This window comes from Catharus ustulatus, chromosome 2, assembly GCF_009819885.2.
Source record: "Catharus ustulatus isolate bCatUst1 chromosome 2, bCatUst1.pri.v2, whole genome shotgun sequence".
In the NCBI taxonomy this organism is placed as follows: Eukaryota; Metazoa; Chordata; class Aves; order Passeriformes; family Turdidae; genus Catharus; species Catharus ustulatus.
The window spans coordinates 46,438,944-46,450,523 of NC_046222.1; the positions used below are offsets into that span (position 1 = coordinate 46,438,944).

The following is an 11,580-nucleotide window of genomic DNA, read 5'->3' on the forward strand; positions in this document are numbered from 1 at the left end:
ACCAACAAATGCAATGGAAGGACTTTCCCTCCTGCAGCCTGACCTGGTGCCTGTTCAGGAGAGTTAGAGTCCTCTAGTGGTGACATCCCTGCATGGAAAGGAGCAACTGAAGTGCCAAGAAATATTCTCCAGAAGGCCAGGGGTGCCCAGCTCTGAACTGTACAGCACATGTTTTCAATTCCACTTTAATGGTCGCGTGACATTGGCAGCTCATACTTATCCCTAAATATTTAGATTCCAGTAATGTGCAAAACCAAGACACAGAAGGCAGAGGAAAGTGAAAAGGGAATTCATCCTCTAGTTTTTCCTCCCAGACTGTACATTTAATAGGCAGAAGTACTTAAAACACAAAGATTACACTTCAGCACATGAATTTGATATGTAGCCTGAAGTATCCTTTCAAACAGCAAGTAGGGCTACATAAACAGATACCTGCAAACAGAAATATAATTTTGTCCTTAGAGCACTTTTCTGACAATAGGTGTCAGATTCACACATTAAGGTCTGCTGTGTGTGTCAGGGAATATGTGAGTTAAAGGCAGAACATCTTTTCTGTGCTTACTAAAGTTCTACCTTATCTGCTCATGAGGGAAAACCTTCCATTTCCACCTCTCCTCTTCTTAATTAAAAAGTAGAATAAATCACAAAATCTGACATGATTACACTATCTCTATTCAACAAACTTATTATTTTAAATTAAAGCTGATCACTTGCTTTGAGACAGCCTAATCCAGTGGCATTGTGTGCATTCATTACACACAATCCACAAAGACAGGGAGACTATGAGCATACACAAAACACCGGACTCCCAATGGACATCAAATCCTTCTACTCTATAAGTCACAATGACTTTTGTGTCTAGAATTCTTTAACTTCAACACCATCTGTACAGAGACTGAAAGTTACCTCTGTTTTCTCCAAAACATTACCTTCTCATATTAAACTATGTGAAATTAATATACTGACTTACGCTAGCTGCTGTTTTCCTTCATCAAGTCCAACACTCCTTTCCCCTTGAAGCTTTTGTCTGCTTTCCTGAGCAAGAGCACAGAAGGACACTTTCCTTTGAAATGGAAAACTAGGAATGTTGTAAGGGCAAGAACAAAGGTTAATTCTCATGCTGACTGCATAACTCCTCTCTGTTCTGGCAGCTCAGGAATCAGAAACTTTCAGTTAAAGCTCTGAAATGAGAAGCTCAATGACTGCCTTCAAAAAGTTAAGTTTTCAAAACAAAGCATTGAAAACTGAGATCACGGGAGCTGAGGGTGATTAATCATGTATCTCAAGGTGTAACAATGCCTCAAAATATTCCTTGTAACATGAAACTATTTCTTTAGCAGATATCCTGCTTACAGTGAAAACATAATTTAAGCTCTGCTGGAACAAACAGAAAAGTCTGTAAAAGCAGATCTGTTAGAGGTTATACATACTTAGAAAATGAAAGGTTTTAGTCCTTTGGGCAGCTGTGCCTAAGCCAATGAGGTGGAATACCACTAGGAATGTCACAGCTCTTGGTGACTCTCCAGCCTGGGCTGACTCTCTTCACAATGCATCCAAAACAGGGGGAAGCTCTATTCTGTGAATATTTTATTGATTAGTTACAATGTCTCTGTAGGCTACAAAAGTCCAGAAAAAAGGGTGTTACTTTACTACACTATTAATACTTGCATATGATAATAACAAAACAAACCCATGATGTAATGGAAAGAAAAGCCACCTATCATATTTAAAATGTGTCACATAGCTTCTGAATGGTAGTAATTAATGTCTCTAATGAAATTACTTCATTAATAGGAATTTCTATGAATATTAATACATGCTAATAGAGGCAATGGATATAATTATCCATACAAAGATTCTGATCTATTTGCAGTCATAGATATAGTCTCAGTCCAAAAACACTGCATGCCAGGAATAAGTTTTGAGCTCTTGAATTTCTCTCCCAGAAATCTTACATGGAAACATAAGATGTATGCAATGTATACCACATGATGGGTTGAAAGGCTGAGGATCAGATCTCTCAATAAATCTGAAGCTAATGATTAACAGCAGACATATTTACTCTGCCAGGGTAGAGCTGCTAGTTGATTACAATCAACTTTTATAAATACTGATAGCATGCAGAGACAGTTGTCTGTTGCAAGTAATTTACAGCTCAGTCATGTATTGTAAAGTTAACTGCCTTACAAAGATACACAATGCAGACTCTATTCCTCGTGTTATTGCTTGACTTTCTTTATACAAAACCTTTCCTAACAAACGATATAAGAAAAAAGGCCCAAAAAACAAGAAACAAAACACAGCCAGGTGAGAACTCTGAAAGAGGGGAATTGGTTTCAAATTAAGAGCAAATCCTCACCTCTACAAGCGGGTTTGTGTATGATGGCTCATGGGTCTGGACAGCATTCTGAAATTGAGAGGCTCTAAACAGGCTTAGACTTCTGCTTGTACAGAGCTGAGCCTGAAACTCAGGGATCTCAAAATACACCTTTGAAATCTCAGATAACTGCGCAGAGTCTCACATTGCGCAGAGTTTACAGTTCTGGACAACAGAAGTAAGACAGGTCAGTGTACCTGCATACAGTTTATGTGTTACTGCAACACAACTCATTTACATTGCTTTCAATTAAGGAAAGAGGTCATAAGAATTAATTAAAGCTTTAAAAGTTGACACAGTGGGTGTTTTTCGTCTGGAAATATAATGCTTAGATACATGTATGTAATATATACTTACACAGAGATCCTCTGTTATAGTACCTTAGACTCATAATTTATCACAACTCTTCCACTGGAAATTGAACTATTAAAGTATAATAATACTTCAAAATATTATATTTACATGTGTATAATTTTACATTTATTAAAGAACACACAAATACACACATATAAATATGTATTTAAGAACACAAAAGTCTATAATGGAGAAAGAGACTGCAGAGCACCCCAGACACACTTTTCCTGACTGCAGCTTTTTGCACTCAGACCCCTACTGATCTAAAAATCCAAAGACATGGCAAGCAGAAATGCTATAGTTCCTTGATTATTCCAACAACAAAGTAAATTCTATGTAATTTACATGCTATAAAGTGTAAACATACTGTACTTTTCATCATTTACTCTTAGCTTTTGTGGCTTTGATGTGTTTGTTCACAGTTAATATGGTACTAGTATATGGATCTATTTATTTCTGAGGTAAGACTGAGAAAAGGAAGATAATTTCAGTTAGAATTTTAAAATGCAGATATTTAAATACACTTTATCATAGTTAACAGTATAAGCATATTAATTTAGCTGCAAAGAAGGATTAGGAATACATTTCATATGAACTTTTAGATGCACGTGTCCTCAGAACAAATCCCATCTTTCCCTACTTGCTCTAATTAATTTCTTGCATTAAATACATAAGTAATGAATTTTTTCAGGCTGTAAGATCCAAGGAAATTAGTAATTTTTCAATTTAGAACAAGTACAGCAAAGATCAAACTGAGGTCAGGTCTTAGTTTATATAGTCCTGTGTTAAATTTCTGGAATGGAAAAGAAAATGGAGTCTCTGTGCCCAAAATTCAAAACTCCAGTGGGCCAAACTCCACTTGATTTGAAAACTAGATTCAGAGAAAAAAAAAGATTTTAAAGGATAATTAAATTCACAAACCACTAACAAAACCCAAATTTAAAAGAAGAAAAGGAGATGGACACACACAACAATTTCCCAATGTCATCAAAACAGTATGGGACAAAAACCAGTGAACATCAGCTGGATTTCTGACACACAGCCCAAGTAGCTTTGATCCCAGCTGGTAGCCAGGCTGAGACAGCCAGCCACTCTGAGCATGGACCAGACGTGTTTCTGAGAAACACCTTTTTGAATTACTGGCATAGCCAATTTATTATTTCTGAAATAATAAAGCACTTGAAGGTCTTGGGACACAATGTATAGAATCTGCCAGCATGAGAAAATCATTCTCTTCTCCTCATACAGGCACCTCAGTGACTCTCTGCTTGCTTAGTATAGAAAGCTGTCTTCTTCTGCCTGACAGCAATTTCCAACTCCAACTAATATCAATTATTAATTTAACCTCTGCACCTGATTTGTGGAGGAGACAGAGGGTGTTGAGAATACAGAGACATTACTATTGGAAAGGTTAAAGCTGGGAAGTGTGCAGACTTCCTACAAGGTGCACAAGGCTGTAACTGGGTCACAAGATCATGGAAAACCTAAAAAAATTGGACTGTCTGCCTATGACTTAACAGTAAGTCTGCTTAAATCTCATCAATTTTGAAATTGATCCTACCATCACCATCCTACTCTTGGCAGTCATAGTGACATCAGAAAGTGAGCTCAATAATAGCAATTACAATCTTTGTGATTTTCACTTTTACACTGTTTGGTCACTTGAAAATGCAAACATTAGTCTCAGTAGTGTGAAAGACCTGACACAAGGCCTGGGTTTGAATGAGCACGGGTGAAAGTGTCCTGAAAATGTCCTTCCCACTCCTGTGGGTCTGGCTGCCTGGGAGGAAACACAGGGAGGAAAAATCTTGATATGCAACTTATCAATTGCATTTGGTTACAATACTCTCATTTGAACAAGGGAAGTCCCAAAATGGGATTCTTGCAATAGTAATTGTTTACCAAACCAAGCAAAGGTTTTTTAATCCCTGACATTTTTGCTTCTATTGGCACTTCTTTATCATATTAGCCCTTCAGGGCTTCAAGGACCTATTTTCATTAGTGTTTACAAACCACTAAACGCACTGGTGGCACAGTATCAGTGGTAAGTAATAATAGTATCTCCTCCACAAACAAGACACAATGGAACACTTGCGCCCTGAAACATTCCCGGGTGGAGTATCTCTTATGAAAGAATTTCTTTATTAATGCTTTGTGTTCAGGGAGGGAGCTCCACTGGAACAACAATATACCCAAGTAATGCTGTCCTGGTATCCTGTGTGCCCTCCTCACCCAGGCAGCTCATGTATTTTGGAGCTGATTTAAATACTTTTTTTTGCAATTATGAGGACTTGAGCCCTAAATCTAGATCTCTAACACCTAAGGAGTTATTCTTGGTCTCCAAGAAGGTAAACAGGACTACTTTTGTGATTATGACAAAATAAAGCCTGCAATGGCAGACCCTCAAACCGTAAGCAAGAAAATATATTGAAACCCAAGTATGAATAAGCTCCAATACATACAAAACTGAATGTGTCCACACTTCTGCAACAAATTCCTCTTCCAAGAGAAGAAGGTGAAACAATTTTTAAGAAATCTGAGAAAATAAAATCTACTTTTATTTACTTTTATTCCCACCTTCTATTGCCAGAGCAATAGAAGAGAGAGCAAATTTGCTCTGTGAGAGCAAATGGAGTTACTTGGAACAAATTAACTCAGTAAATGATCTGCCGTGAGGCAATAAGAACAGCTGTGTGCCTGTAACAAGTAACTACATCCAAATGATTTATTGTAGAGACTGTCTAGAGCACTCTAAGGAGGAGATTCATCTTTCCCACAACACTCAAATGTTGTTAATGGGTCAGCAAGAGTGGGGCACCAAGTGGCGCTGACTGTACCTCGCAATTAATTTTATATGCTTTTCATCTTCAAATTTGAGGGTAAATTGAAATAAACCTTTGTTTTGCTGCCGTCTATTCTCATTGACATCTGCAAAACAAATCTATTAAACCCCCCCAAAAAGCATAAACCAACCTGGAAAAGAGCAAAATTAATTAAACCAAATAGAATGAGTGCTCTCCTTTCCCAAAAGCTCCATTTCCTTTTCCTCTTTTTTTCAGCTCCTATTCATAGACAATGGCTGATGTGCCAGATATGTTCTAGAGCTGGAAATTAATTTTTTGCCATTATTCCTACTGCAAAAAAAGAAAAAAATCCTTAAATAATACATGCAAAATTAGTTCTCAAAACACTATCTGGAAACTAAATTGCTGTTAGGGAAGGTAGGTTCATTTCCCCATTCTGTGGCTCAGTCTCTCAGTTGTTTTCAGCATCTCATTTGAAAGTGAAGATAACAGTATTTCCCTTTTTATCAAGGATTAGTAAACAAAAATAGCACAAGACAATTCCATGCAGTTGTATAATAGGAGCATTATATAAAACAGCCAAGTCTCCTAAATAAAATTATTGAAGAACACAGAGCTTTTGTGCCTTTTTACATGCATTTTCTATTTATCCATAGCTCTTCTGCTCTATCTTCCAACTGTTCATTTTTTTAGACAACCTGCAACTGTAGCAGCTACCTGTTCCCACGCCACGTCCCCCTACCTGCTGCCTCTTTTAAGTGGCTGTCCCCATGTCTCCTGGCTCTTCTCATCTCAGCTGCTTTCTCTGGGCCCTGACGCAGTACCAGGGGTGGAGGTGCATCTCACCACCAGTGCTCAGACACTGTGAGACATCAGAGACCCAAGGCTGACTGGAACGACACCTGCTTGGGCACTGCCTGCCTCTCCACACTCCGCAGAGGGAGGAGCTGCCTTGGAGATAAAAGGCATTAGCTCCACCTCTGTATCCCAGAGCTTCATGCTCTAATGCTGCTGAGACTTCCTACAGGGACTGCCAGTTCCTCTGCTACCTGCCAGGCTCTGAAGTGCTGTCCTGAAGAAGTGGAAAGCAGTCAGCCTCTCTTCACCCTGCCTATTTGCTTCATCAATAAAGGACAGAAAAGAGAAGCATCTACAGGTTTGTTTAGCCTTTGGGAGCTATCTGTGCAAATATTAACTGTCAGTTCTTTTTTTCATTTCTGTCCCCAGCAGCTGCAGAACAAAGCTTAAGAAGATGAGCTGAGTGCATCCTGAAGTCTTGAAACCACAAATCAAATAGTATCTTGAATGTTTTTATGTTGTGATTTTCAAGCCTGTTTCATACATACGGAAAGTTGCTCTGTGATAGTAATAACTGTGTCAGCATTCATTGCACTCTTATGGAAACTGAATTGTTGGGGAGCCATCTGAACATGATACTGCACTGTGAACATGCTGTATTCCTCCCTGTCTTCTCCTGGGCATCTAATTGTAACTGAAATATTTGTGACAAGGAACCTCCTTCCACAAGCATCTGTAAAATCATTAGTTTCATTAACCAGGCTTATTAAATAGCATTTCATGACTTGAATTCGACCTCTGCCTTAATACTGCAGATGCTACTATGGAACAATGCATGTATATTGATATAAAAAAACCTTAAATTTCATCTCTCTTCCATGCTAACACTTATGATGAATGAAACTGGATTGGATGAGTAAAGAAATCTGAAGGCAAGTGTTACTCAACTAATACGTATCTTTTTCTTTTACATTATTCCACACGTGATTAATAAGTTTCTGAAGTATTTTTGGTGCATAAGCAGCCATATGAGTTACACCAAAGCTGACTGTTGCTGCTTCTCTGAACTTGTTTCAAGGAGAAGGAGGCAGGTACGGCAGGTTTGTGGTGGCTGCTCAGAGATACTGCTGACAGGAGCCACGAGAGGGCACTGGAAGGAGAGAGCACGCCAAAAAAAATGCAGTCCTGGGAACCAGCAGGCCAGGACACGGCAAGAGATCTGCTCCCTGCCCATAGCAAGAATAACTTAAAGTCCAACAGGACATGTAGTTCATTTCTGTACAAAAGCAAGAGCTATACTGACAGGTGTCCCAGGTTAGAGGACTGAAGGCTGCCAGGGGAGCCAAGAAAGCGCCAATGGTACCCAGAGAATGTGCTGGGGCATCAGGAGCAACAGGAGGGGAAGCACCAAGCAGAGCTGGGAACTACACAAATGTGCACAATTGACAACCTAACTCACACGTTCCTGCTCTACACAAAGGCTACAAGGAGAAAAGGAGATGAAAGAGGCTGTATAAAGCAAACTTTCCCCAGAAAATATCCCCATCATACACTTCATTTCACAAAGGCATGGGCTGACTGGATGAAGAGAGACCCAGTTCTACACAGTGTAGGTAAGCAACAAGAAAAGAGAAAAAATGTATTTGTCAGAAAACAATTGCAAGCTCAACACATTTGAGGAAGCCACAATAAACGACAGAGAACATCAGATTTCCTCATCTGATTTTATTTTTTGTTTCTTATTTCATCTTTCAAAATTAACTGATGTGAACATTTTTCAATGTAACAAATGTGGCTTGTTCCTGCTTTTTGGATTCTAGAGTTACATCTGGGAATGGATTTTAATTTCTCATTGATCTTTTAAGAGACTGGCAGACAGCTATGTGCTTGCTTGTATGACATCAAACAATATGGACAAGATCAGCACCATCGTCAGAAACTGACTTTGGTCTGCCAGCAAATGCTTCATTCCCTCTGTCAATCCAGTCTAGATTGGTCCATACAGGAACATGCTATATTGTAAATACTGATGGTCACTGAAGACACATTACCAATTTGTTACTGACCACGGGTTGTAATTGATTTGCTCCCTGGCCCTGCCCAGCTCCAGCTAGCTCTTTTCAAAACCATGCCCAAGAGCATTTTGAAGGGCAGCTCACTTCACTAACTTTGTGCAAAAAGAGTAGTTTTAATGAAATTGTTCCTTCCATTCCACAGTGTCTCCTATATGCCTTGTTTGATTGATAGCATTGCTAGCTTCAAAATCACACTTCAAAAATGTCCCAGGAGTGGGCTGCCACAGTTCTCAGGCACTCTTTTAAAACTTTTAAACTGAGAAAAAATGTCTATGAAGTTAATTATCAAAATAATAGTAATAAGAATCACAAGGAGGCAGGCATATGGGACAAAGGGGAACAAATGCAATTTTGTTTAGAGCCTCTGAAGCTCACTGTGGTCATATAGGAACTGCAAGATTTGGCCCTCCAGGGTGATCACTGTTATTACTTTGATTATAGTAGCACAGGGCAACACCACACAGACTGGAACCTGTCTGCTCCTGATGGGAGTCTTCTGGCCTGAAGAGCTTACAGTTTAAATAAGACCAGGTAGACAAGTGGAGTGAGAATGAAAGTACTTTTATTGGGTCCAGGGGAGATTAGGAAACTTGCCCAAGGACACATACCTTTGACAGATCCAGGGTTTAACCTAGATTTTCAGTATGGTGCCTTGGTCATAAATGCTTCACCTACCTTCTGCTCAACTTGTGAATGCCTCTTCAGCTGAAACTGAGTACATTTAAAATTAAATTTAAACAGACTACATCTCAGTGATGCATCACCAGAAACATCCTGTTAGACCATGTTTATTTTGACAGCTTTCACATAGAGAACATTTTCTATTGGCAAAGTCCTAAATGCACAGATGAAGAAACAAATACAAATTTGGGGGCAAGTGAAAGCCTCAAGCTCAAGAGCAGGCTACTGCTTCACAAAGCTCTCCACAGAATTGGAAGTTTCAACACATTTGCTTCAGCTTTAGTCCCAAAAACTTTAGAGTTAAAACTTACAGCTCTCCAGCTATTTAATTCCCTATATCCAGCAAAATAGTCATCCTTTTTGGGAGGGTAATAATAAGACACATGGAACAGAAATTAATCAGAAAAAGGAAAGTAATACCAAATTATGGAAGAAAGAAATTGCCAAACTTAACTCAGTCCAGGTTCACATGCCACAGAAAACCAAGACAAGTTTTAGATGTAAGTCATTGTTGACACAAAATATTTAACCATGCTCATCATAAAATCCACTTTACTGAAATAAAAAATACACAGTACAAGAATCCACTTGACACAAATGTTACTCATTAACATTCCCTCTATATCTTACGCAAAAGCATTCACACAAGTGTGAGAAGTGCCCACACTGCCTCTCACTTCACAATGTGCCAAAAGTCATACCTGTGGGAAGAAATTATAACCTTTAATAATAAACGGCTCATTTTCCAGCCTGATTTCTATTAATTCCTCGACCTTGCTTTCACTATCAACACAAACAGCTTTGATGATTGCACAAAGGAGAAATACGAACTAGAAGTAAGGGCAAGGTATCCTGTATCTTGAAAAGGCGGAGAGAATTCAATTAAGTCACTTTCAAGAGTCTTGTGAGCTACCTTTCAGGCAGGTGAGTGCCTGGCTTTATTTCCAAAAGCTGCAGGGATGGACCCAAAAGCCGCAGAACTGCCGCGTTTCCCTGCAAGGTCCGGCACAACTTCCCCGACGCCGTGGTCTCCCGGGTACCGGTGTTTAGCCCACACCCCTGCCAGCGGCACGCTGAAGCACAGAAGCGGCTTCCTCCTCCTCCTCCTCCTCCCCGGGGAAGGAGAGGTGCCACGGGGAGCCGCAGCCGTGACTCAGAGCCGTGTCTGTCACAACACGCATTTCCCAAACGTCCCGATGCTGCAGGTGCCCGGCCGGACGGCTCCGGCGGCAGCCAGCGCTGGCGGGAGGCACTGGCGCTCCCGATGCCCCGGCAGGACCGCCGGGAGCTCAGCTCTGCCTGCCCCGCAGCCCCTTCCCCGCGGGGCGCCTTTCCCGCTCTCCATCCCCTTTCCAGCTCTCTCCCCGCGCCGCCGGGTTGGGGCCGTGCGTCCTCCGCAATCCCATCCCGTGCCCTCCGCAATCCCATCCCGTGCCCTCCGCCTCCGCGATGGCACCAACAGAACGGCGCCGAAAGCCGGTACCTGACTCTGTCCTTCTCTGCCCGCCGGAGCTCCGCGTCCCTCTGCAGCACCTGGAAAATCGCCCTGGCTTCCTCCTCGTCCAGAAAGCTGAGATCTGGCCCCTGGGGCGCTGCGCTCATGGCTTGGCTTACCGGCGGGCGGGCAGCGCAGAGCCCCGCGGAGCGCGCAGCCACAGCGGCATGGCCGAGCGCGCCGCGCACGCCGGCACCGCGGGGCCCCGAGCGGCCACAGCGCAGCGGCCACCGACGGGACCGCCCTGGCACGGCTGGGCAGCTCCTCCGGAGCGATCGCAGCGCAGCCCGGCGGGGCGGGGCGGGGCAGGGCAGGGCAGGGAGGAGCGGGGAGGCGGCACCGCCGTCGGGACCGGAGCCGGAGCCGGATCCGGTGTTGGTGTTGGAGTGGCCGCTCGCCCCGCGCTCGTGTCCCGCCGCCAGCCCCGCCGCCGGGTCGGGTGATGCCTGAGCGCTCGGCGCGGTGTTTGCTTTGGCGCTGCCCGGCTCGGGGAGGCCGATGCGGTTCCCCGTGGCGCTGACGGCGCGGTTCCCGCCCGGCAAGCCCCGCCGCGGCTCTGCCCGGCTCCCCGCGGCACCCCAGGGCGGCCCCGGCAGCCGCTCCGTGGAGCCGCTCCGCTGCGGGAGCCCGCAGTTTCGCCGAGTGGATACAGAGCGGCAACTTTTCCACGAGGGAGCAACCGGACAGTATTTCCTATTTACTCTCCTTAAAGCTGTCCTGAAGAAATAGTGGAGAGCTATTCTTGTTCTTGAGCTGGGAGTTACGATCACATCTCGGAAGCAGTTTCATTCTGATTCCATTCTAACAGCTCTAATGTAGCTCAACCCTGTGTTGGTGGGAGCAACAAGAATTGCTGTGTTTCTCCAACGTAGTTTGCTGTATTAGTTGAAAACTTTGTAATATGTCCTTTGAAATTTTTCCATTGAAGAAGAACTTTATTCAGGGCTGAACTTGCAGATGGAGAAGGAAAATTACGCTGAATTATTTCAGGCTGAG

The 11,580-nt window shown here is 42.5% G+C and overlaps 1 protein-coding gene across 3 annotated transcripts in view; it reads right to left on the minus strand.

The window, feature by feature from the left end:
* The window catches only part of EXPH5 (exophilin 5), a 35,716-nt gene extending 24,981 nt beyond the window's left edge, over nt 1-10,735 (minus strand). The window contains exon 1 of one of the 3 annotated variants that reach the window (XM_033052443.1): nt 10,573-10,735. In XM_033052443.1, the coding sequence (XP_032908334.1) occupies nt 10,573-10,691 (119 nt within the window). In that variant the 5' untranslated portion in view covers nt 10,692-10,735. Of the gene's footprint in view, nt 1-6,277; nt 6,408-10,002; nt 10,102-10,572 lie in introns of those variants that run through there. The other 2 variants (XM_033052445.2, XM_033052444.1) reach the window with 2 other exon arrangements.
* Between the last annotated feature and the right edge of the window lie 845 nt (nt 10,736-11,580).